The sequence below is a fragment of the Zootermopsis nevadensis genome, unplaced genomic scaffold, assembly GCF_977971745.1.
Source record: "Zootermopsis nevadensis isolate Lab colony 2312 unplaced genomic scaffold, Znev_1.0 Znev_ptg000008l, whole genome shotgun sequence".
Lineage (NCBI taxonomy): Eukaryota > Metazoa > Arthropoda > Insecta > Blattodea > Termopsidae > Zootermopsis > Zootermopsis nevadensis.
In genome coordinates, this window is record NW_028259140.1 from 8,662,251 (window position 1) to 8,689,706 (window position 27,456).

Below are 27,456 nucleotides of genomic sequence, written 5' to 3' on the forward strand. Positions count from 1 at the left end.
GCTTTCACAATTTCTCCCTCCCCAAGGATCGATGCATGCGCCTACTGTTGAAAAAGTTGGACAAACGCATACCCAAAGCTGAGATAAGTTTTTATAGTTATTTTTTTCTTTTGTAGTGTAGTATTCGAATGTATTCCATTGCTACAACAGTCGGCAACAGTAATTGCATCTCAATTTCACAATTCTTCAGGTAGAAATATTTCCTGTGTGTGAGAAGAGCACAAACTGCCTGAAGCAATGTTGCTTAATAGGGCAAAAATTAAAAAAAACTATGCATTTAGCTTCACAATCAGAAAAATAAATTCTTTAATACATAATGTTTATGAAAATGTGTATGTTAAAACGTACTAACGTTTCAATAAATTGATAAATTCTATTGGTTTAAGTGTAGTTTGTAACCGTGCAATGGATGTGCGCAGTAGGAATTACATGTAGTATGTGTTCATTTTAGATCCGTGGTGGAATGTGAGGGTAGACACGTAGGTTAGGTTGGTGTTCCTGTTTGGTGGACGAGTTGTATAAACTGTGATTAGGTAGACATTCATTGCCTGCCCTTGGAATTGCATCAGCTTGCTGCACGTGAAGGTTCTAGTACATTCGTAGTGATATATATATATATAAACGATATATTCTTCGAAACTAAAAATGTTGTTGGCTGGTAGAATTATCGGCAAAAAGGCATTCGACTGCACAAGTTTTACATTTAATGTAGTTGGTAAACAAGAATTTAGCACGTTATTGAAAAAGGTGAGTTATATTGTCTTTTTCGTGGTTGTATGGAGTCGATAGTGTTGTTAATAGTGACGGATTTGTTTTGTATTAATTGTTTGTGAATACGAAGACATTTAGTTTTTGTGATACACGCAGCAAAATACATTATCTAGTATCAAATATAGGCCCATTTGTTTTCGAAGTGTGGGAACCGGCTCGTGCTTGTTTCAAAGCCAAATGGTTCCTGAATATGAGATGAATATCTGGGGGAAAAAACGCGTTTGTATATTTATGTAGCAAGTTATAAAGCCTTATTTTGTTTTGCCAACCCGTGTGTTTGAAATAAAAGTCTTGTTTTCCAAATTCAGATTAGGTGAACATTGATGGACACTATAATAATTTTTTAACATTTTAGTTTTTTTGTGTACTAGTATGAGGGTATTTAGAGGGTCTTGTAGGTAAAGGTTGGATTGTAGAACGTGTAAGGTTATTTCACATTCTGTCTTACGATGAGAAATAACATTCAGTTATTTCGATTATCCGACCTAAACGGCGTTAAGGACGGTCGGATAATCGAAAATGTGGGATGATGATATGGACGGCTGCGAATAACAACTCAATTTACCAGAAAATTGAATTACGAAGAAAATACAATGCTACATGAATGAAAAAGTCTCACAAACAAAAATAGCATTATTTAATCTTTTTTATTTATTATAAAAATTTGTGATTTTCGTCGTCTTCAAAAAACAATGTCACCTTATATTTGTTTATACTCGGCATTGTTGTGGAACACAACAATGCCGAGTAAACAAATAACGCTTCACAACAACGAGATCAACAACTAAATCTGATACTAATAATAATACTCATTCAAGTCATACTGCTCATTCAAGGGTTAAAATACTCGAATGAGACACTAAACTAACCTTACTCAAGATTTTAAAATGCAACCAATCCCCCCGAAGGTGGGGTTGGTCAAGTGTTTTAACCCTCCATTTGGGGGGTTTAGTTTAGTTTCTTAAGCAAGATTTTAAAAAGCCCCCCCCCCCCCCCCCCCCGAGGAGCTCCGAAAGGAGTGCTCTGCTCTAGTATAATGTAAATTTGCAAATGAGAGAGCTTATTTTTTGAACAAGTTAGAAATGATGACTCAAGTATTGACTTTAACTGGTGTGACTTTTCGTGGTAAAGCATGCTGAACTTAATTTTGAGGATAATATATTCATTGTGCTTTTTCCAGTTTAAATTATCAGTTTGTAGACAAAGAAATTTAGTTGTTAATATGTTTTATTTTCATAAGCTATATTAAAATTGATGTTGGTAGTAAATTATGTGAAGTTTGTCCTGTAAAAATTTTATGCGAGATTTTGCTTATTGTTTTTAGACTGCATCTTCAACTTGTGTGGGCCAGCATAATGACGTACAAAGAAGGCACAAGTAAGTATTTTAGTTATAAATTATCTCTAGAACAGGGAAATTGTAATTACTTAGGGGCCATGCCCATTAAGGTAGGTCAGTCTTCATCATGATGGATGCATAGGGGGCTGTCATGTGTCTTTCCCTCATTTTACCATGTTTGTGTGTCATCTGTACTATTCCGTACTGTAGTAACCTGGTGTGTTGTGTTGATTTGTGTCAGTCACATTCATACACTTATAGTTCACAATTTATTCTTCTTCTTCTTATACATGTAGATGAGATAATCTGTTTGTTTCTGGATAGCACACTCCTTTTCGATATTTAGTGAGGTTGACATTTATTGTCTGGAGGTTATGTTTGTGTTGTGTATGTCTGAATTTGTTTGACTGTTTTACATGGTGAATGACAGCACTAAAGGAGAAATTTGCTGGAAAGGGTAGTACATTTCATAAAAAATAGTCTGCAAGAGACATCTTCAATTCTACCCATCTCAACAAACAAGGAATAATGATACTGAATTCTGAACAGTATTATAATCATGTAAATTTAGTATTTGCAGTATGAACGTCTTTCATTGCCAGGTTTCATAATGCCTTGTGGTGACTGTGTTGAAGGGAGACAAATGTTTGATTGTTGGGAGTGGAGGTCTTAAAAATAGATACTTCAGTACTATATTCATATTTTTTAAAAATGTTATTTGTGCTCTATTGAATAGGTCTGAAGGCGTCAAGGGGGCTGTTATTGGAATTGATCTTGGTACAACAAATTCCTGTGTAGCTGTGATGGAGGGAAAACAGGCGAAAGTAATAGAAAATGCTGAAGGGTCAAGGACAACACCATCCGTAGTCGCATTTACAAAAGGTGTGTGTTTTTGTTTGGGGTATTTATTTAATTTGTTGCTAAAGAATTTATAACTGTAGATTCATTATAAATATTACAACATTTTGTATGTATGAAAAGTGTTTGTTCCTTTTGTGATGAAAAGTATGTTCACATTGCCTTTCTGAAATCCGCTGTCTTATTATGTGTAGGTTTTACCTCCAAATAATTTTTGTATGACATTTTGTTTTAGATGGAGAGAGACTTGTTGGAATGCCAGCAAAACGGCAGGCAGTTACAAATTCTGCCAACACATTCTACGCAACCAAACGATTGATAGGAAGGAGATTTAACGATTCAGAAGTAAAAAAAGACATGTAAGTAGGATTTGAGGTTCTCACAGCAGTGAGTATTAAGATGCCTGCCTTCTTCTGAAACCTTGTTCACACAGTGTCATAAAAATCTGAATGTTTTTATTGTTTATTGCAGGAAAACTCTGTCATACAAGATAGTTCAAGCTTCAAATGGAGATGCATGGGTAGAAGGCACAGATAAGAAGATGTATTCACCTAGTCAGATTGGTGCTTTTGTACTGATGAAGATGAAAGAAACTGCTGAAGCATACTTGGGTACTGCTATAAAAAATGCTGTAGTTACTGTTCCAGCATACTTCAATGACTCCCAGAGACAGGTATATATATTTTTAGGACCTGTGCATGACACTGTGATTCTGTGCCATTTCCATTTTTATTTCTTTCTTTCTTTCTAGGCTACAAAAGATGCAGGTCAGATTGCAGGACTTAATGTTTTGCGTGTGATTAATGAACCTACTGCTGCAGCTTTAGCCTATGGCATGGATAAAACAGAAGATAAAGTGTAAGTCCATATTGTGAAAGAAATATTGACAGATAAGTTTGGCATAGAAGCTGCATGTGCTTGTTTGATGCATTTATTAGTATTATTAATGCCTAAAAACCATTGCTCTTTAATGTAAGGGTTTCTGGCAGATAATTGTGGGGCTGGCCTCTGTGATATGAGAAGGATCGCTGAAAGGAGGATATATTTTAATGTAGATATATTTTTGTTAATTACAGTATCGCTGTTTATGATCTTGGTGGCGGCACATTTGATATTTCAGTCTTGGAAATTCAGAAGGGTGTATTTGAGGTAAAATCAACAAACGGAGATACATTCTTGGGCGGTGAAGACTTTGATAATACTTTGGTTAACTTCCTTGCATCAGAATTTAAGAAGGAAGTAAGTACAATTTTTTATTTTAAAAATGTTTTTCCAATTGATGTGGTCCCAAAGAAGCTGAAATCAATAAAACAGACCAATATATAACATTTAGTTTATTACAACTGTCTGCCTGTTTGCCATTTCTTTAAAGATTCAAGCAGTGAAATACATTATTTTATGGAAGATGTTTCTGGTGTGAGTATATGTTCATAATTTTTGAGGCTTGAACTTGCACATTACAGCAAGGTATTGATGTAGCCAAGGATCCGATGGCTATGCAGCGATTGAAGGAAGCCGCTGAGAAGGCAAAAATCGAACTTTCTTCTTCGCTTCAGACTGACATCAATTTACCCTATCTTACAATGGATTCATCTGGACCAAAACATATGAATCTCAAAGTAAGTTTCTTTAATATGTATCTTAAGGTGAAAATAATTACAAAGTTGCATGTTTTTTAAATACACACACTTTTTCTCCTCCTTTTCATACATTTTTGAGCTAGAGCACTCACATGTCGTGGGAAAATCTACATTGGATCTATCTGATCTGAGACCCCATTTTTGTTACTGGAATCCATTGGCATACCCCTAGACCACCAAGGGCTATATAAGCAGAGAGGTAAAGCAAGGAATAATCATTTTGGGACTTACGCTACCATACTCACATATCTGATCGTTGTTTTAATGGTCGAATAATAAAATCTGTTGGTATGCTTTTGACTCCATATTACAATTCAGAAACATAATCTTACCATGGTAATCCTTGGCCTTTGTGTGGGGGTCTTCTGTGTCTTTGTTTTTAAGTTTGACATCAGCAGTGATATTTTGGCAGATTTTTGTGAAATTTTACATTGATAACATGTGGTTTTCACTTATAAAAAACAATTTAGGATTTAGAAAGTGATATCTGAATAATGTGATGTTTTATATTCATTTTTGGGTGTAATTAGTTTATTTTTGAGAAATTTGTTCAAATTTTGAGTGCAAACGATGCGTACCAGTGTATGGATGATGTAATTATGCAGCTTTCCATGTAACATACATATTTTTCTTAAAATTTTGTTTTTGGCGAACTTTGCAATAATAATATATTTATGTTTAACCATGGTTGGACACACGTGGATGATCATGGCAAAGTATCTATAGTGGACTTTTGGGTTGTGACCCCTTCTGGACTTGTAAGTCAGTAACATATTGTGGGAATATATTGCCTCTGTCTTCAGCCCTTAAGATGGAGGCATTATGTTCTTTTGAAATTTTTATATCCCTATCAACTCTGGAAATCAACATTGACATCTTCACTGCCATTAGAACTGTAAGTGTTATATGACTAAAGTGGTATTTACCAAAAGAACTGGCCAGTGATTAAATTTAGGTTATTCTTGCATTTGCCAGTGGGGATACAGTCCCAAAGCCATTGGTCTGCAATGTGTAATTAAGGAAATGAGACTGTATTAACATGTTTCTGTTATTTCATTGATACATACATTTATAATGCCACCTCGTAGGTATCCGTATATGACAACTATGTGATGTAGAAATGCTGAAATCTGCTTAATTTGGTATGTCATATTCATTTACAGCTTACTCGCTCCAAGTTTGAAAGCTTGGTTGGTGAACTGATTAAAAAGACAATATCACCATGTCAAAAAGCACTTTCAGATGCTGAAGTTAGCAAGTCTGATATTGGGGATGTCCTATTGGTTGGAGGCATGACCAGGATGCCCAAAGTAAGTCTAATATTGTGAAATAAACCATAGTTATGTTCCTTATGGTCTGCAGTCTTTCCAACACTGCAATTTATTTTTTACTAGAAGAAACTGTAATAGGGTTTGACTGTGCAGGTGGAATTTCTGTCTAGTGTCTACAGTACATGTAACTTTGAAATGTTTGTTGTCAGTATAGCAGTGATCTAACTGGATCCAACATGCACTGATGTTTTATTTTTCGTCATCTAAATTTTTTATGTTGACAAAATGTGCTGAGCATGTTGTTGGTTCATTCTGTTTCTGTTGTTCAGAACACAGCATTGGTTGATCACTTTCAGAGATAAGTCAGGAAGAGTAGACTGATGTGCTCTTAAATTATCATTATATTAATTTATTGTTGGACGACCGGGGTTCGATCCCCGACGGGGGCAGAGGATTTTTCCTCTAGCCTCTGCGTCCAGACCGGCTCTGGGGCCCACCCAGCCTCCTCTACAATGGGTACCGGGGTCCTTTCCCGGGGATAAAGCCGGCCGGGGCGTGATGCTGACCACTCACCCCATCTAGTGCCAAGATCAAGGAAGAGAGGAGCTATACCTCCTCTCACCCCAAACGCCTACATGGCGTATAGTGGGACAAACTTTACTTTACTTTTTTACTCTAGAACCTTGTTGGAACAGCTTCAACATCCATGTTAGAAGCTATTCCCTTTAAGGCTGGGGTCATACGACCGTACAAAGTACGTACGTGATAGAATTATGAAGGGGCATATAGGGTGTGTCACGCGTGTGCTTCGTGTGTTGTACCCTATATGCTCCTTAATAATTCTGTGATGGACGTCACGATGTGCGTTACAACGGACATACTTTGAACGGTTGTGTGGCCCCAGCCTATATGGTAAAACAGATGCCAGTGTAATAAAAATTTTGTTCATCCTCTACCAAATACCATATGCTATTCTAGAAAAATATTTTATAGTAACAGATATTGGATATACATGAATACTCTACAGTCTGAGCTACTGAAAAAGCATCATTAAATAAACTGCAGATAAAAGATGTTGAGTGAATTGTAAGGATACTGAAGTATTGTGTGATGTTATAGGTACAGTCTACTGTCCAAGAAATCTTTGGCCGTCAGCCAAGTCGATCAGTAAATCCTGATGAGGCCGTGGCTGTTGGGGCAGCAATTCAGGGTGGTGTTTTGGCAGGTGATGTCACTGATGTGCTATTACTAGATGTTACCCCACTCTCCCTGGGTATTGAAACTCTTGGGGGTGTGTTTACAAGACTCATCACAAGGAACACCACGATTCCCACAAAGAAAAGTCAAGTATGTACCAGTGTGATTTTACTCCTTATTTATATTTAACCCTTTCCCTGCCTGTAAGTTGATTGAGTATTTGAGGTAGGCTACTGTCTGAAGCTCAGAAGGTAGTTTTCTGTTACATGGTACACATGTATTTACTGGTAGATTGTTTGACAGCTACAGCAGGACATGACATTCTTGGTTTGATTAAGAAACTCATTATTCTGTGTTTCTCATCTTGTTAGTCTGTTTAAGGTATATATTTTTTCCTTAGTGATTTGTTCTCAAGTCTTCATCTGTGTTTTTCCCTTAAGATACGAGACCAAGTTTTTTATATATTCAGAAACAGGTAATGTTTTTGGCATCTCGCTCCATACAGTCTCTTACACCTTTAGCGCTTTAATGTTCTTATAGTAACATGCGAGCTGTACTTTTCCTTGTTTTAATATATTAATAAAGCTGTATGATGAAACGTATGTATTTTTTTAGGTGTTCTCTACAGCTGCAGATGGACAGACACAGGTTGAAATCAGAGTACACCAAGGTGAACGTGAAATGGCTAGTGACAATAAACTTTTAGGACAGTTTACATTGGTAGGAATCCCTCCTGCACCACGGGGTGTTCCCCAGATTGAGGTGACATTTGACATTGATGCTAATGGAATTGTTCATGTTTCTGCTCGGGACAAGGGAACAGGCAAAGAACAGCAAAGTAAGTATGCATAGAGTTTTTTAAAGTGAGTGAAATGTACATAAATACTATTTATGAGGCAAGGGATTGGACCAGCAGTGGTTAGGATGATATAGTTCTATGCATGCATTAACCTGCTGACACTCCAAAAGTAATGCACCATATTTTTTTAAAAAATTCAATTTTTATTTTACAACTTTGCTATACACGCAGTGGATAGGTACAGCCTTTAGGAACAAAATGCTACTTTTCAACATAGTCTCTGACCCTCTCGACTGCCATACGCCACCTCGGAGCAAGGGCACGTATGTCCGCATGGTAAAACTCAGGATCAGCAGTTTTGAGCCACTTTTTCACAGATGCCACAAGGGAGTCATCGTCCTCAAACTTGTTCCTACGAATGCTGTCTTTCAGTTTACCGAACAGGTGATAATCTGACGGTGACAGATCAGGACTGTATAGTGGGTGTGGTAATACTGTCCTCGATTTTGTGATATGTAGGTTTAATATGGTTCTGATGGTATTATTTTCTAGTTGTAATTCAGTCTTCTGGTGGTTTGAGTAAGGATGAAATTGAAAACATGGTACGCAAGGCAGAAACATATGCAGCTCAGGATAAGGTGAAGAAGGAACGTGTGGAGGCAGTAAATCAGGCTGAAGGTATCATTCATGATACAGAGTCAAAAATGAATGAATTTAAGGATCAGCTACCCAAAGAAGAGGCAAGTGAATAAATTTAATTATTCTTTTTATTGAATTGTTGTTTCGTGTACTTAGTGTAACATACTTTTCTCTGGATTTTCCATGTATGCTTACAAAGCATAAATTATAACTTACATTCCCCTATATCTGTATATTGCTATTCTTACTCCTGAATTATAGCAAACGCTCTTGAATATTTAGCACCCCTAAAATCAAACTTCTGTCTATGCCATTTCAGTCAGTGAGGCAAACATTAAATTCAGAAAATGTTATAAAGAGGGTTCCATTGTTTATAGAAGGGATGTACATTGGCATGTGTAGTGCTTTTATAGGCACAGTTCTTAGATTTGTTGATAGTGTTAAAGATTGTTGGTTTTAATCACTGATTACTTGTACTTATCAAAAACTGATTTTGTTAAAACAAAAACTATGAGTAGATTTTCGGTATGATTTATCTATCACCAACCAATAGTATATTTAACAAAGTTTGTTTTGTAGCAACAATTTATTTAGATCTTACTTATAAGTTAGGGATGAGACAGCATAGAAATAAATATGGTATGAACATTATTTTAATTGAAAATGTGTTTGAATTTTATTTTTGCAGTGTGATAAATTGCAAGAACAAATAGCACAGGTACGAGAGGTTGTGTCCAAGAAGGATGAGACTAGCCCTGAGGAAATTCGCAAGTTGACCGATGCATTACAGCAGGCATCATTGAAGTTGTTTGAGATGGCATACAAGAAGGTAACAGAACTGTGATATACTCTGCTTAAATGTAAGGTATTCTTGAAGGTTTCACATTAAATTGGACATTTTCACAAACCATTTCGAAATTCCCACTTTTTAAAATAGCATCAGCTGTATCAAGCCACATGGCTGATAGCCCAAGATTTTATTAATTCAGTGTTCTGTGAAAGTTTTAGAACATGCATCCAACTTTTTTCCTTCCTGTGTACTTGCATTCAGCATTTGTGTTTATAACGTTACGTCTACAATAAATTTGCTGAGCCATATACCAGTTTTCTATTATAGAACATCTTCCACACTTGACTGTCAGTCTTTGTTTTATTTTTTAATTTCCACTGATGTGTGCTATGTGGAAAGTTGAAAAGTATATCATCACTGCTGTCATATGTATAAATATGGCTACAATGTGTGAATTTCAGTGGCATTATTGATGTGCAGTAAATCTTAAGATTGGGAAATTTAGGAAACCCATATTTTATAATTTGGCCTAGTTCTTTATAAGGTTATTATAATCTGTCACATACTATGTTATAAAGGTGGTTTAATATTGGGATGGTATCTTAGATTAAGCCATGACTGCTTCCTTCCACATCCTTTACAATTCATTACTCACTATCATATAGCCTGAGCTACTGAAAAGTGTTGTTAAATAAACTATAAATAAATAAGTTCACAGTTTTCTCTTCCAGAAGACATTTCTCCTTCATTTCCTGCTATATACATCTGGTATACAAAAATTATATTACCGTCTTTATTCAAGGTTGGTTTTAATTAACGCCAGGTAGTGGTTTACATCAGATTTTGCATTGAATTTTGAGGTAAAATAATACATAATTGTGTCAGAAGCTGGATTGCTCAGTGTGTGCCTCCGTAGTGTGGTGCTTAGACACGAGTGATTTAAATTAAATGGGGTCATTGGTCTTTGTTTCTTTGCTGTAGATGGCAGCAGAACGAGAGAGTAGTTCCGGAAGTAGCAGCGATTCCTCAGGCCAGACAAGTGAAGAAAAACAAGAGAAGAAAGAAGAAAAGAACTAAGAGACTGGTTTGTAATGTGTGAATGTTTGAGCCACAGGGAAACCATAATTTCTCTGTCTGAAATTATATTAAAATTTTCTGCTGATAATTTAGCAAGTATTTAGTGCTAGTGACAAACATTTAAAATGTTTTAAGTGCATTAAATAAATATCTGCATTGACTGTAAATGTTTCATGCCAGTATCTTAACAAACACAACTTGTTTCAGAAAGGAACGGTATTGAGCAGCAATCTGCAGATTGGTTTAATATGAAAAATGATACTATCATGATCTGACATCTTGTTTTGTGTGAATCATAATGAACTGTAAATCTTTTGAATGTCAAAAGCATTCTCGCAGCCAGAACATGTTTAGTTGCTCTGACGTAATTTAAGCACAATCATTGCAGCATGTACAAAGTTGGCAGATGTATATTATAATTTCAGTTAGGATCAGTTGGAGGAATGAATGTGATGAGAAATATATGGATGAAACGCTGTATTTTGATGATGTAGAGCTACTACTATGGTCATTTAGTGATTGTAGTAACAGCTACTTTCAATTCCGTACTTGGTTAAAAATGACCTGTTAATCTCATTTGTTTCAATTTATGTTGTGTAATATTTTTAGGTAAGTAAAAAATAACATATTAATATTCTGTTGATATTGTTATATAGTTTTTACTTTGTCTTCATTATGCTAGTAGGTTGACAGCAACAAAATGGCTGTCTTGCATTTGGGGTATACCTGGTCCAAGTCCTAGCCTACAGCTACCTGTGCTTTGTCTTTCAGAAAAATGTTTGGACACTAGAAAGAAGACCGTGTCAGCTTCCTCTTAAATTGTTCGTGATCGATCATTCATAGTCATTTGTTCTTGAATCATGTTTCATGCTACATATCCTCAGTACATTATGTGATGGCAAGTGGTGGTAATAATTTTGTCGTCTCTGTCATTAAAATGGTGGCACTACCGTTTGCACTACATTCAGTTAAAGGTGTGGATTTAATTGTTATATGCTGCTATGGCTGGGATAGTTCCTTAAAGTTTTCCATGACTGCCTCCTATACACATCCTTTCCAATGCACTATCATCCTCGTTCGGCGCTATATAGTCTGAGTTACTGAAAAAGTGTTGTTATATAAAATATAAACAAATAAATATACTGCTGTGTGGAAACTGAACACAGAAAGAAAATACTGTTCACTCATCCATAGCCTCCTACACACATGTACTTCTATATAGCACAGCAAACGGCTATTTTAAAACTCGGAATAATTTTTCTATTAAATTATTTCTCCTTCCCTGTATTAGGTTATTCTGGATTTCTCTACTTTTAATTGATGTGGGGAAGAAAACTGTGCCATTAAATCAATTGAATTGGTAATTTGTTAAACCACGAGCCCACAAAATTCACTTCTGTGAAAACTAAAAAAACATTTATTTTATGGAGGATTTATTTGTCCCTAAGAGTAATTGGCAAGTGTGATTTATATATATGTATGTATGTACATAAGGTTCACCATGTTGCATATAGTGTGGTGCTAATTTTTGACTCTTGTTATTAAACCTCCACATCATGAAGGAACATTGCATGACTCATGGTTGTGTAGTATTGCAGTGCTGGGGTGTCCAGTTTAAGTCCTTGTGGGTTTCTTTATGGTCAAAGTGAATTTAGGAAGGGGCCCCCCCCTCCAAGGGAGACTTCTGTTTTGTTTGTCAGTCATTCCACTTCTTCCTGCCTAACCACTTAACTATACCACCTTTGCATATAAGGTTGCTAAATATGAAAATGATCAGTAAATAAATACATATGAAAATAGTTCATTGTTTTATTTTGTGAATAATCAGCATATTCTGAATGTCATACATCATCTCCCCAAAACTCCATGCAATATTTTGTCTTTGAAGCAGTGAGGAACATTTAGTCATCCAATGTACCTTCAAGTTTATTATAAAAACCTTCATGTTCATGTGAGTGACGACCTTCCCAATGTCCTGTACATTCTTTACAAGGAACGGTTACTTTTTAAACATATCCTTTCTACACTGGCAATGGAGGTGTCTTTGAAGTTCCAAAAGTAAATTAATGTTTCTGCAGCCTGTCAATGTTGAAGCTACTACAATATGGCTGTAGGAATCATTAAACAGCAGGGGAAAAACTGGTATTTTGGTATTCCTCTGCTTGAGAGCCTGTGAGCAATTTTTTCATAATACTGGGGCCACCAGCACTTACTATAATATTTAATCAAATTTTACTGTAAATTTCCTCAAATGATGATGGTACACACTCCCAGAGGATATACTTGATCTTACAACTATGTAATCATGAGGTTCATACATCCTATCACAGTACCAGATTAGCCATTTTTCTCTTTCACAAGGGAAAATAATGCACAATTTTGTGGAACCTCTTTGATGCAGTTAGTGCAGCCAAAAATCTTACAACTGTGTGGTTACCATTCTGACTAGAATAGTTGTCAGAGAAGAGGTACAACTCTTTCACTCTTTCTGGAACATGATTAGAGATATAATCTAACAAGAAAGAACAACCTGTATCAGGGTCCTTTATCCCTTCACCTGCATGATAAGAATAGAATACAGATTTTCCTGTTTTTAAATTGTGAACACAAAAATTGAAAACCTGTAAGTGCCTATAATAAAACATTTCCTGTATTGGGATGTCTGATAGGGGCATATCCTGCACATAGTCCAATGTAAGTCCTATAATGTCATCACTATTACTGCACTTTTTCTTCACATTTTTCATAGCAGTGTAAAAGTTCCTACTTCTCCTGTGTACCATTAGTTCAGCAGCTGCAACTTGTTTTGCTTTATCACTTAAGTGAAGGCTTTTCAGTTTTTGACTTGGTTGCTTCTCCACACAACATATGTCAGTCTTAGGTTTACCAAAAGCCAAGGAGAAATTTTCTTTAAAAAATTTCAAGTAGCATTTGTATGAAACATTTGCAGATGGGTATTTTTCTTGAAATAGTCCGTGCATTTGTCGTACATCCAGCCTTGCATCAAGGTATTTATGTACATGACTAGAACAGCAAGCCTCCTTCAAGGGAAAAGATTCAATGTGTTCCCTTACTAACTGACAGGTTTCAGCAGACATTCTTCGTGGGCATGGATGTTTCCCACGTTTGTCTATTGGGGCCTCTCCTTTCAAAATCAAGTTGCACAGTCGTCGAACCCGGTTCTCAGTAATTCCATGCAGACTGACATATGCTTTTTTACACACAGCAACCCTTCTGTTAAAAACAGAAACATTATATGTGAAATTACTGCTTCTTTCCTTTGGGTCCTCATTGCGAGGTCGCTTCCTCTTTATATCTTGTATCTCAATAAGACTTTGAAGATAAAGATCTTGTTCATTTTTCTTATTGAACGAATATACTTTATTGAAAACTCCTATTCTTTCTGCTTCTGAAATTTTGTTGAAACACTGTTTCTTGCATCTGTAAGGAAATAAAAATACTTTATTCTTAATCCATATCTGCATTACTATGGAGAATTTTTATGAACACACCCATTTCATCATTTGAAACATTTCTCCACATTGTTCACAGAAGATGCTACCATAAATGTTAACCTAGAAAATCAATCAAAAACGAAGATTACACTTACTTGCAGTCATCTCCCTGCTGCATTGCAGGTACATTTCTGCCTTGATAGTTTATACGTTGGAGTCCCTTCACTTTCGCTTTTCTTATGTTCTCTCTCTTATACTCCTCTTTATGTACAACACCCATCCGTCTACTCTTAAACTCAGCAGAGCATACAGAACTACAGTCACTATCAGCCATCTTGGCAAAGCACAAAGTGAATAAACCAAGTTCGTTCAACCAAAATAACATGAGTCCAGGACTCATGTCATTTGATGAAAACGGATAGGACTGCCCACGCGCAATATAGGCTTGAACTGAAGTGATTCTTGTGAGAAATGATGCATTAAGCCCTGGTGATTGCAAAAGCAGCAATAGCTGAGGTAGTGGAATCATATGGTTTTGCTAATGACCGATTCGATTAAAGAAATTTCGTGGCAGAACTCCCACCTGCTACCTATCACGGTTACCATCAAGAGTAACAACTTTCCATCTCTAGGCAGCATTTATTTTGTGCAACAATAATAACGTAACTGCTATTAGCATTTGATAATTTTTTGTATGTGTTCAAATCTGTATAGAAAGATAACCTCTTTATTTTGAGGTCATCCAAGTTTCTTTTATCAGATTTGAACAAACGTTGTCTAAAACAACAGGCATTTTCTTTACTGTTTAAATAAAAAGAAATAACCCCATCTCCATTTTTTTGCCGTTACTTCATGAAGTTTGCTACAAATTCTTCAATTCATAAACCTTGAGACGGTTTATTTACAAGTTAGTTATTTCATATTTCTCTCTTGCAAAAATAACTCCAACGTTGGGGCGGGAGGTGGTTTGGTGAAAGTGTCCAGCATCCCGACGATTGGACTTTATGTACGAGTCCTTTCGGCTTACGTGGGCGGATAGTCAATTCACTAATTGGTTAGCCTACTCTGCTTTAATTTTGGTCTGTGATTGGTATTTTGTTTTTAATTATTTATCCTTTAAGTAAGCCTACCATTTATAGGGCCAGTGGTGCTAGAAATCTTGGAATAAAACATGTAATTCGGTGTGATTTTAATGTCTTTTTAGCATGTCTAAGTTTTTATTATTATTATTATTATTATTATTCTGCACCAAATACTGTTATGGGGGACGTGAAGTTGGTCATTCATTCCCATCGAAGGCTGAGGTAAAGGAACAGTGCAAGCTACACCTCTTCCACCCCCAAACTCAGAGAGCCGTTATGGCGAGTACCGGTGACATCTTTACTTTAAATGCTGTTATGGTGATCAGATGAAGGAAGATTAAATGAGCGGGGTATGTGGCACAAATTGAAAATAAGAGCCATTCTTACAAAATTTTAGTAAGGAAACCCGAAGGGAAGAGTCCACCTGGGAAAAAGAAGAGTGTATGAGAATGATAACTAGGGTGTATAGTTCAAAACCCGACCGCAGCTACGCCACCGTTCGCTCATCTCCAGAGCAATAGATGTCTTTACAGTATCGATTTTGTTGCAGTTTAGTTCGGTTGTATGAGCACATGAAGGCATCGAAGAGCCTGCGAAAAACAGTGTTGTGTTCCTTAATGGAACCGTATATGTGATATTACATGACGGTTAGTGACCACTGCTTGATATTTTTCATTTACTGAAATGACATCGGCAGACAGTAGTGACCCAAAAGCCCCGCCCCAGACCCCGGTGCTGACTGTGGCATGTCGCATGTTACGTTCACCGTCTCACGAATCTGTCACCACGGACCTTTCATTATTCTCAGTGTCATCCATTGCATCAGAAGCGGCAGGGGTTGGAAATCGGGCGATGCGTCTTGTCACCTTTAAGTCTTACAGTGACGCACAACTTACTGCCAGGGGACCTAGTCCCAACCCGGATAGCCGGGGTCAGACCACTTCGAGGTAAGCAAAGACTAACGTCCCTCTGTTTACATTCGTCATACTTTTTATATGTGATGACGGTACATAGAAAAAGTTCATAAAATAATGCAGGGAACATAACAGTGCATTATCTGCTTTACTTGACATCCAAACGCGTATAAAAGCAGTGTGTTTACAGTAAAAAAGTAATTACTTTACAAGTAGGCTGTTTATGATTACTTGACGATGCCTCGGATGCGATTCAGAAAGCACTCCGGAAAGAGAAGGTGGAGGAACACTGCCAACGAATTAAATGAATCTTAGGTTGTTTAACGGCGCTTTTTCAAGTACAAAGAACACATAGCGTCGAATTAGATGAGGAAATGATGAATAGTGAGAAGGACTTCGGTTTTTCTAAGATTCGCTTGAAGATAATGTTGAGATCGAACGTAGATAATCTGGCCATGATTGGAAAGAGATCTACAAATCTAGAGCGATACAGTAACTCATTCCCGTCCAGTTAGCGTCAATGAAGCAGGTGGCTGAATACTAAGATTTAAAAATGTAATTATCGATGTGCTTCATTAAGAATTTCGTCCAGAAAACATATGGCGAAGTGGCAGTATTAAAGTTTACGAATTCTTAACCTCAACACAACCCTTCGGTCTCTTTACTCCCATGAGAATGTGACATTAGTACCATGGGTTAATTGACTGGACGGGACTCGGTGCTGGTGTGGGCATTGAGACAAAAATACCAATCTCATTCCTTCTCTGCCGGGAAATGGACTCCAGTTATCCAGAAAATAAAATGGGAGGAAATAAACTAAGAGGTAAAAATGGGGATTTGAGCAAGATGGCGAAGGCTTTTGAGTATTATTACCCTATGCTGTTTACTCTTAACTTTATCGTTAAGGTAGGAATTACATTGTGTATGTTTCTGAGGCAACAACGGAAATGTAATGTAAGAAATTTAAATTGCTTTTATTACAATTCAAAAGTAATTTAATAAAACTATCAGAGTTTTTTAAAGTGTTTGAAGTCTTGAAGTAATATTAACTCTTTTATTGCTGAATATTTTTTCATATCCCGTTTTTTTTATTTCTTCCCAGTTTCTCTCCACGATTCAAAAATGTCGTGGAATATTCCATCTCTGCACATAACACACCGATATTAACAGTTTCAGTGTCGATTTCAGATTATCTTTTTCCCCCACCCCTTGCCCCTCGCTTGTTTGTTTGTTTAAACTGCATCTTATTTACGCTGTCTGTCTAGACGGTAAAGACAACAAATAATACGATGCAAAGGCTACAGTAAACTATCAGTTGGTGATGACAGCAGCTTTCAAAGACGCCAGAACAATTTGTAGTGACGGGGGAAAAATATTAACATCTTCAAAAGGAGGTTCTGCAACAAGGTCATCAGTTTGGTGCCTTCTTTGTGCATTAGTACTGGTTCAATTTGTTCTCGCAGAATTCCGGTTTTCACCTGTTGCTTCACATGAATGTAGAATTTGTTCACTCACCCCAAGGCAATTTGTTAACAAGGGGCTCGCACCAGCGATCTGTATCTTTAGCAAGATTTATCGATACATAGATGTATGTGTATCGATATTTTTATACCGATGTGTCACCTGAATAATTTAATATTTTCTGTGTCGATAACAAAGAGTAATATTAAGAAGGGGCTCGTTCTAGCCCCTCCGAGCCCCCTGCCCCAAGGGAATAATAGAGATCGTTGAGTACAATATTTGGAATTAAGAACGGTCAAAGTAATAATAAAATCGAGGAAGATGATATGGAAGTGACATGTAGAACGAATTGGAGGGTTGAGAGTTGTGCACAAAATGTTGGTCAGAAAAACTGAAGGGAAGAGACAACTTATCTCGGACCTGAGACTGACTGTCCAGAGAAAACGGATTTTCTGGTTTCTGGTATCTCAAATTAGGCCACTACCATTTCCTTCCCTATCCATTACAATTCATTATTCATTATGATCCTATAACCTGAGACCGTTTAGTGTGTGCTGTTGACAGCATCGCTGAATAAACTACGAATAAATAAATAATTAAAAGCTTACTTCAGAAACCTCGACGTATTTAGGAGGCAATACGAATAAAATAGTTATCAAATAATCTGAGGGTGCCATCTTTGATTCACCTGCCTCGGCATAAAGTTCAGTGGTGGGCTCTTGTGAACACAATGTACCTTACGGTTCTATAAAAACAGGGAATTTCATGACAAACTAAGCGACTATCAGCATCTAAGAAGGTTTGCGCTTTCTGATTCTCCACTCTACAGTTCTGACCACAGACATATTTCCATAAGATTTCTCAATCAGCATTCTGTACGCATTTCTTGTCTTACAAATACCACATTTATTAACAATGATGTCAATTTATAATTTAATACTATAGCCTATAAAATTAGTGGTGGTTTTGTCACCAGATCATTCTTGTTATGCGTCATTCTTCTAACAGCTACGGATTCTAAACCTTACTTTCTAAACAAATGCAGAATAAAATATTTACAGAGCTGTAGATTATTTCTGTGGCCGCTAGTAACTATTATAATTAGCTAGGCTTCTAACATGTCTATACTTTCTTTCCACTTACAAGTGTATACGTATTATTTATGTGGCTAGAGACTATGACGAGGGCTCGGTTTTTGACAGGGGCAAGAAATATGCGAAAGAAGACTAGTAGAAATTTATCTGTATTTCAGAGGTGCTTGCTGCCTACACCATCAGAGCGATGAGTAACTCGTTGCCCTGATTATGGGGGCAGCTTATACCAAAAGGTGCTGCCAAATACTGACGATGTTAACAAAGCGTTTTTTTCTGAAATCAGCTGATCTTTTTGCCATATCTTCGGCAAATGACATGTGAGGAGGATGTGAACTGACTTGAGCTTATTCAGGATAAGATTAATGAGCGAGCTTTTGTGACGAAAGGGGTGGATATTCGGTTTCAGTAATAAGAGAGGATCTCTTGAACAAATGAATAAACACCAGCTGTTAGGGGAACAGCCAGTTTGAATGAGTTAGTGAAAGAGTTCCATAAATTTAATTTGTTGTGTTTTGTTTAAGGAAAGAATTAGCCGCAAACAAACAAAGAAGTCGTCGAAATATCCACCCTTACAAGATGGGAAATGTCACTCTACGAGATACGTATAACTCCACAATTGAGATGTTCAGTCCTCTGATGACTTGGAAATCTGTAAGTCCTATTTTGTGACGTGTAGATGCTCAATGTCCGGCAGTACATGAAGACAGAGGGTCAAAATTCAAATATAAGCTGCATGTGTAGATGTAGAGTAGTGTAGTGAAATAATTAGAAAAAAAGCATGGTTCAGACCAATCAAATGCCTAGGCATTTGTGAAAATGTGTACAATTCAAAGCAGGTCACTGTGTATTGCATTATGTAATGTCAGAGTTCAGGACTAGTTGGTTCACGTGTCTTCATATGCGTTTTTGGACAAATGTATAATATGAGTGCGCAATGGAGAGGTGGGTACGTCTATGGCTGTCCTTTCTCGTGTTTCGTCTCTCAAACCGGATTTCGACCAAATTGAGTACAGAGATTTTTAGTTAAAGTTATGAAAATTTCGTATCGGTTCATGTCAATCCATTATAATCTGAGCTTCACAGTTCAAACGAAGCTTCATAGAATTTATCGGAATTGTGCAAAATATTTTTATTCAATATACATTTTTTTCATTAAGATGATCTAAAACATTTTATACTGTATCTGTGGTAAAATGTGAGAAAGCTAAATAAGTCCCTCAGGGTGACCAGACAAAAAATGTCCCTTCTTTTATGCAACCAGTAGGTTTATTGCCGTGTTCACAGGCGCCCGCCACTGGACCGTATCTTGACCTAACCCCGTTCATATCCTCACACCCTATTTTCGTAATCTTCATTTTAATATTATCTTCCTACTTACGCCTAGGTCTCCCAAATGGTATCTTACCTTTGTGTTTTTCGACTAAAATTGAACTATAACGCATATTCACAAAATATAAATGTGAAAACAAACTAAGCAATAATTTACTTCCAAATCTTTTTCAGTTGTAATGTAATTCGATCATTTTTCTTTAACTCCGTAATAACGATTTCATGAATAAAGTAAAATACCATAGCCTTCGCCGGCTCACTCCTCCTTTACTTGGGATCATGCCCCTCCGGGACGTACAAAATTCGGTCTGGTGAGTAGATTAATCGAACAGCTGGAGTAACAAGAACAGGTTTATTGTAGTATACATGGAAGGTGCAGCGTGCATTAGCAGAGATGATAATCACGTCAGAAGGACTGCAAATTGTAAGACGTCTTCATTGCACATTATAAATAAAGCCTCCGTTAAAACCAGTGGTGACTGTTTATCAATCGATGTATAATACATGGCTGTCCGCAATAAAATTTTCATTACGATCGATTAAGGAGACTGTCGTGAGCTAAATGTGGTCTGGTTTAGCAGACCACAAATGGATACACTGTCTTAGGATTGGTCTCCGACGGGGACGAGGTAAAACTATCAAATGGACTGGAGGCCTTCGTTTTAGCGGCGTTGAACCTTCGGTTATTTTGGGAGAGATTTACTGTATTCGTTAGCCAATTGATTGGTTAGTTAATTAATTAGTAAGGTGGTTGGTCAGTAGCTTGATTACTTATTTGGTATTTAGTTACTTAGAATCTAGTTAGATGATTTAGTAGGTAGTTGTTTGGTTAATTAATTAGTCATTACTGTGGTAGAGGAAGATTTGTTCTTTCGCATCTGCTGCGTTGCTAACAAGATAGTAATACATAGCCAATTCAAAACGACGTTCTCAAAGTAAGTTTATAATTGCTGTTAAAATGCTTCAATGTGTACGATGAAGTTAGGAAGAATTGTAAATTAATAATTTTACAATTTAGTTATCCATTTGTGCATGGACTGGCAGTCGTGGTTGTAAGTAGCAGTACATTACACCGTATTTGTATTGCACGGAACTAGTGGGATCCTGTTCGAGACTGGCTCAATCCCGTCTATATGCATAACGTTTGTTTGAAACACGTGTCCATACTGTGCGCAGTGTGATGTATATTCTTTTGATTTGATTTGCCAACTGTGCGTTTATATTGTATTAATATTTGCAGTAAGTGAACATCAGGTGAGATTCTGAAGAATTTATTAAGAAAATTGAAATTTGGAAGCTGGTGCATTTTTCCGCTTTTACAGGCCTCTTAGTGTATTTCTGCAAAAACGAACTTCCAGTAGTTTCAGTGACTATTCAAAGGCTCCGACAATGTTTAATTGAAAACGTATTTTAAGCTTTGTTTACTTGCCCCAGTTTCATGGCACGCCAGAGAGCTTTTAACGGTCAGAGACAAGAGATCGATTCCCCGTGTTTGTTTGTCCAGTCACCAGCGTGTCAACACAGTAAAATTTGCTTCCTCAAGAGTAAAAGCTTCTCTGGTCCCCCCTCCCTCCAGTTTCCTTCCTTATGCGCATGAATACAGCGGAGGATCTAAGACGATCCACTGATTAATATTATCCCCTTCCAATGGATCAAGAACATTTGGTTTAATACTTCCATTTGACGACGGAGGCAGTCAGCGTCCGAGACCTTTATAGCATTAAAACAAATGGCAGGAATACGGAAAATGTCAAATAATTGTACAGTTTAAATGAGAACTAAGTCAGTGTTAATATATAGATCTGTTAATAACACGTCAAGGAAAAGATGGCTAGTTTCTAACTAGCGCGGATTGTTCCAACATAGTTAACAGGTGTATGAACACTAAAAGATTAGCCTAGCAGGAAATAAGAGGGCGGATGTTTTTGGATTCCATCGTAGTTTCAATTTCCTTTTTGTCACCCATAAATCCCTTTCACTGCGACCTGCTCGGCCTTCGCTACTACTTGCCGTGTTATATTTAGACCCGTGTTTAATAAGTGTGTTTCAGCTGCTAAAGGGAAATAGAATTAAATGCTGAGTAGTTAAGATTTGGACGGAGACTCTGGTAGTTACGTAGCGTTGAGAGAAGACAACAATATGTAGGAGTGGTAATCATTACGATATGGATTCCACGTCTAAGACTCGCAGGCGACAAATGGCTCGAATATTTTATTGATAAATTTCAAAATATTTTGCCGTTTTGCTTTCAGTGTTTAAATTAGTTCGTATAGGATATTTCGAATGGGTAATGGCAAGACGGCAATGACTTCTTTAGGGCTGCGCTACCACTTTGGCATGGTGTAAGGAGAAATTTCCATGCATCTGAACTGTTAAATAAAATCGGCATCGGACCTAAGAGGAAAGTGACGAAGAGTGGGAGAGATGGAACAGTAGGTATTGTTAAGTGTTTGTGTTTTCCGTAGCGACAGATTTACTTTGTGCCACATCCAGCCTGCTGAGGCTCTAGTGAAGTTCTGGCAGCCTCATATTCGGAATTAAAGAATCTGGCCTAGACATGACACAGTTCGAGTTAGTACAGCATTTTAATTGTGCTGTAGGCCAGCCGATATTCCGGAAATCCTGTGGTTTGAGGAGGAGAACGACTTGATCCGTAGCTGTGCCGTGCTGTCCTCGGCACTCGGACTCCAGAAGAGTTTCAGCACGAGCGACATCAGTCAGCTGCCATCGCCTGACGAGACGCCGCATCAACCGCCCCCACGATGTGCCGTCTCCGAGTTGGCCCTCAACTCTGTGCAGAGGTCGGGGTACCTGCTGGACCACCCTCGGCTCGACCACGCCTCTCGCTCCTGCTCCACCTGGGTGGCTGTTGGAGATGTGGCCTCCACTTCGCAACTGCCGTCACCCCACGGGGGACATAACACGACGGCGCCTATCGTCAGCATACCCCCTTCTTTTACCGCTGCTGATCTTATCAGATCCGTCAACAAGAAGGTACGATATTGGATGTTTTTCATGAGGTAGTCTCCTTTTCGTTACCTTCTGGCTGGTTGTTTAAAGACGTGGTTATGTATGGCTGTGGGTGTGTGAACGTAGAGAAAGCCTCTGTAGAGTTTATATTCGGGCCGAGATTTGAGCACGAGATTTTCAGAATAAAAGGTGGACTGCTAACCACGAAACTGTATCCTCCATGTTTCTTGTTCTGCTATATGAGGTGCAGAAGTTAGCACTAAATGAAATAAGCAGATTTCGAAAGGCATAAGCGGAAATATAGCGTTGACTAGATGATTAGCTTCTGCTCCATGGATTTAGTGTGTAACCCTCAGTGTCTATGTGCGCAGGTGCGTCAGACTTACATCCGGCGTCGTCTCCTCACGACATACAAGGCTTTGGAACGGTTGTCACAGAGCGAATTTAACCTAGACCGACTTGAAGTCACAGCTGCCACAGCTGCAGCAACTGTCAACAGTACCAGCAACCCTGCTGGAGGCTTAACAACTACTGCTGTTGGTTCTGGCGCAACTCACCTCACAGTTCCTGGTTCTACTCCCAACACAAGTACTTCAATTCCAACTTCTGCTACCAGCGCCGCAGTGCTTCGTGTTGTGAAGCAAAGAGCGAACAAGAACCTCCCGTTGACAATTAGAGATGTTGAAAGGGAGAGAGGGAAGCCTCTGTCTAAGTATGAGCGCAACATGATGATCTTTAACTGGCTTCACACGCTAGACGACTCGTCCTTTGAAGGTCTTCAGTGATTCGACGGACTTGGAAGTGACAGACGCTACGTCGCTTTAAAGTAGATCATCTGGTAAGGGAGCGACAGATCGGCATTTAATCTGAAGGAGACGTCGTTTTAAAGAATTCTTGTATCTAATTTCTCAGGCATAAATGGCGTTAGTGAAGATATTTTGTTGAGTGTTCCAGAACCTAAATGTGATAAATTATTTGTTTCTGGTTTTGCCCTAAATCTGAAACAAATATATGCTCTATATGTTGCATGTATTTATTTGTTATGTTTTTATGGAATGAAGATCATTTGAGAGAAAGTTTCAGTCGGCCTGTACAGAAAATTTGTACAAATTGAGGGGGCAGGGAAGATGATGATAATCAGCTGATCAACAAATTCCTTCCTGATATAGTCCATATAAGAGAGATGAACTTTCTTTTAACTCTTGTTTACGTCTAGGATTTAAATAAGTAATTAGTTGTAACATGTTACCATGTGAAATGTCACAACAAATAGAATGAATATAAGAATAGAAAATTAGGCCTATTAATGTTTTCCAACTACAGAAATCGATGTTCTGATGTTCTAGATGTATTAGTCTGTTTTCACGTCTCGAAACGTGCAATTTCCGTGTTTCTCGAACTCTTACGATTTATTCTGTTGGTGGAAATTTGCGTTTAAATAATCCGAGCTAACGTCCCGCAAATAGAAGGTGTTGTGAAAATCGATTAGTTCAGAGAAAAGCGTAAGGAAATACAGCAAATATTACATACATTGCTATTTTTCTCTCAAAACACTAGTTTCAGGGGGCAGTTCTGTTATGTAAAGTGAACCAACACACACTCCCGCCTTATTTTTTTTAACTATTTTATTCACAGTAACTGTGAAGTGAGTTTACATCGCCTGAGAATGCGCCACCATGCTTTAATGCCCTCAGACATCACGTTAGTAATTTTCCATTTGTTGAAGTGATTACGTCTGGGTCCAGAAGTTCAGATTGTCCCACAAAAATATACCAAACTTCAGGTGACTATTTATTGACTTATTTTGAGTTTAAAGTGTTATTTTGATGTCGGTTGAAATCATAACCTTTGTGTAGTTATCTGATGAATCTATTCCCTTTATCCTTATTTCCTTGAGTTTCATCAGTGGGGTCATTTGTACCTGAGGGACATTTAACAGCACAGTACTACCATTTATTTTGGGAGACGCTCCTTGCCAGTCAAGGTTAAATATGTGACTGCAACTCGATCGTGCTGAACCTCATTTCAGTGTCCGACGCTCGTAATACTTGAATCAGTGCTCAAGGAAAGTTACAGACGTGAGAACTCTTACCAGTGCATCTTGGGACTCTGATGTTCTCACATGGAACAATCGTGTAAGAATACAGAAAGCAACAATGCTGCGAAGATTTCTGTCTGCTGGGTTGTTGCGCTGTGTAGTCTGGTCGATGTTTACCAACGTTTCAGAGGTCATACTGCCTCCGTCATCAGAGTATGAAGATTTCTGTCTTCTGGGTTGTTGCGCTGTGTAGCCAATTGGCACATTCATCGCCCTGATGACGGAGGCAGTATGACCTCTGAAACGTTGGTTAACATCGACCAGTCTACACAGCGCAACAACCCAGAAGACGGAAATCAGCAGCAATGCTGTTTTAAAATGGACTTGCTTGTGCGCAGCCAATGCCAGAGTTCATTTCAAGCAGCAAGCCACGTAAGTATGTTACGTTATAGTGTATGTTAAATAAGTGTAGAATACCATTCCTGTGTATCTGATTAATTTCTTCGATTAAATAATTTAATCTGTTTTTTGACTTTCTTTCCGTTGCGTCTTTAATAACTATATAACAGCTGAGATTTTATCTTTTGTTGATATAATATGCTTCACTCAAAATGAGTCATTGAATAACTACCTGAAGTTTTTCGGACATTTCATATATTTTAAGCCACAAAAAATTTACGCTTGTTATTTTCTTAGAGATAGAAATATCTTCTCTTGCTGTTTGCTTGGTTTTCTTCACGTTTATATATCAGTCTGGAGTAAATTTTAACAGAAAATTCTGAGGATAAGCAAATATAAATAAATGAAGCATCATGAAAGCAAATCATCCTTATTTTAATTATCCTAGGAATTCTTAGCAGACTGTTTGTTCTTCACAATTTTAAATTATTGTTCCATAATTTGAATATTAACGGGTTGTTTCATTGAAGCATATTTTCTTATGCAAACAACGTTTACAATTAAAGTAAGGTTTCATAACCTGAGATGTAACATGAATAATGTACAGAGCTGGACTTTGACCGTCTAAGGCCCATGTCTAATTTAGGAGGCCCCACAAATTTGAAAATTTAAATACACATTTATTTTTCTGACTGAAGAAAACATTTATAAACACGAAACTGATGTGAATGAAAGCATTATACTAACATTGGTATACACAGATGACTGTAAAGATGCATATTAAAATTTATAAAGCATTCTTTTTCAGACCCCTCGTATTGGTATCGTGTGCAATTTGGAATTACCGGATTTGAATTTCTGATTGCTGCTCATACGAATTCACGAAAGGACCGTCTACAAGAATAATGCACATAAGCTGAAGTCCTGATGGGAGAAATAGTTGCTGTGGAGAGTATCACAGAAGAAACACTGATTACTGTTATGGAAAATTTATAATCACTGTCAACAAATGATATTGGATGCACACCAATAACACATTTAACATGTTTTTATTACTTCTAACTAAAATACACTCCCAACTGTTATGTCTCCCATGGCAGAAAACTAATAAAATTAATGTTAGTGCTATACATAAATAAATATAGTCATTTAAATGTACCATGTGTACTTTTCATGGCCGTGTTTAACGTGGCCAGTGCGTATACGTCTTCTTGTCATAGTTACGATTTGTGATTATTCTCATCAGCATTTTTCCGACAGTATAAAGTTTAAACGTGCATGGGTAATATAAGAGAAAGTGATACGAACATGTTTGTATAGTTCATTTTATAAAATTGAGCGAGTAATGTAAGTTTACTGTAAAAAAAGGTCTTTGCGCGTGATCTTGTAAATCGGCCACCAGAAGACGCCAGCTACACTTATGGATCCCTGGGTCTGGGTGGCCGTTATAAATACCATTCATCATAACTAAAGGCGCATATGCTGTTAAGGTAAGGGATAACTTCTACGATCTTCCTCTAACATATTATCAAAATGGAGCATTTTTTGCATGTTTATTACACAAAAATCCTTAATATTCGAAAGCCGATATATATTTTAAATACATAAGTTTTTAAGGCGGTCGGTAGAAATGTAAGGTAAATGAAACCGGCCTTCGTTATTGATCGTAAGTTGAACCAGATAGCCAGTCACGCGATCTGTAGAGAAAAAAAAAACATTTGCTTTTGAAGGGACCACATCACGGAAATTGGGAAGTTGAATTACGTTTACAAAAACTATTGCGACATTTTCACAAAAAGGCTGCAGTTTATATAATATATAAATAATTTCGAATGTACTTTTACAACATAGTTTGCTCCCCATGATATTACGGTTCGTGTAAGAATGAATCTAGGAACTTAGTATAAAATTAAACCAAAGTTAACAGTGTTTATTTTTCAGTGTAAGCATTTCTTTACATTTTATATGAAACCAACTAACTCTGTGGGACGAAGTCCTTCTTGAGAAGATACACTTAGCTAGTCAAGAAATCCCCCGTCTTTTATGAACCCGAATGTTTATTCCCGTGTTCACAGGGGCCCGCACATACTAAATTATCTTTGCAAGATTCTTGTTCATGGTTCCATCGTGGATAAAGTGAAATTAACTGTAGACCATAATATTAAAATAATTATTACCAAAGTCAGTAATGTTTTCCTGTGTCCATCTTCATTCACAAGTCGAAACATCAGTTGTTATTAAACAATGTGCTGTGTTATATATATATATATTTGTTAAATCAGCTACATAACATAATTATAAACTTTAAACTTTAGCTGTTACTTAAATTCATAT

General features: G+C 37.3%; 3 protein-coding genes across 5 annotated transcripts; 2 read left to right on the plus strand and 1 right to left on the minus strand.

Annotated features, from left to right (window-relative positions):
• The first annotated feature begins 528 nt into the window (after positions 1-528).
• Positions 529-11,023, plus strand: Hsc70-5 (Heat shock protein 70 cognate 5). Its single transcript, XM_022083468.2, has 14 exons — positions 529-747; positions 2,096-2,148; positions 2,846-2,991; positions 3,203-3,326; positions 3,439-3,640; positions 3,719-3,825; positions 4,044-4,206; positions 4,431-4,586; positions 5,771-5,917; positions 6,998-7,225; positions 7,691-7,913; positions 8,427-8,614; positions 9,202-9,342; positions 10,285-11,023. The coding sequence occupies exons 1-14, from the start codon at positions 646-648 to the stop codon at positions 10,378-10,380; spliced, it is 2,076 nt and encodes a 691-aa protein (XP_021939160.1). The 5' UTR covers positions 529-645; the 3' UTR covers positions 10,381-11,023.
• A 1,152-nt stretch (positions 11,024-12,175) lies between these two features.
• LOC110839347 (uncharacterized) lies at positions 12,176-14,414 on the minus strand. The gene is made up of 2 exons (XM_022083469.2): positions 13,991-14,414; positions 12,176-13,821 (listed from the first exon to the last, which is right to left on the minus strand). Exons 1-2 carry the CDS (start codon positions 14,362-14,364, stop codon positions 12,735-12,737), a joined length of 1,461 nt encoding a protein of 486 aa, XP_021939161.1. The 5' UTR covers positions 14,365-14,414; the 3' UTR covers positions 12,176-12,734.
• A 1,006-nt stretch (positions 14,415-15,420) lies between these two features.
• LOC110839345 (uncharacterized) lies at positions 15,421-26,280 on the plus strand. Of its 3 annotated transcripts, XR_015534131.1 has the most exons (5): positions 15,421-15,564; positions 15,726-15,864; positions 22,316-22,709; positions 23,057-25,155; positions 25,931-26,280. XR_015534131.1 is itself a non-coding variant. In XM_022083465.2 (3 exons), exons 1-3 carry the CDS (start codon positions 15,602-15,604, stop codon positions 23,468-23,470), a joined length of 1,071 nt encoding a protein of 356 aa, XP_021939157.2. In that variant the 5' UTR covers positions 15,421-15,601; the 3' UTR covers positions 23,471-25,249. The 3 variants fall into 3 exon arrangements, 1 of the variants encoding a protein (XP_021939157.2); XR_015534130.1 differs by having other exon boundaries at positions 15,421-15,864; XM_022083465.2 differs by lacking the exon at positions 25,931-26,280 and having other exon boundaries at positions 15,421-15,864; positions 23,057-25,249.
• Positions 26,281-27,456: the final 1,176 nt, after the last annotated feature.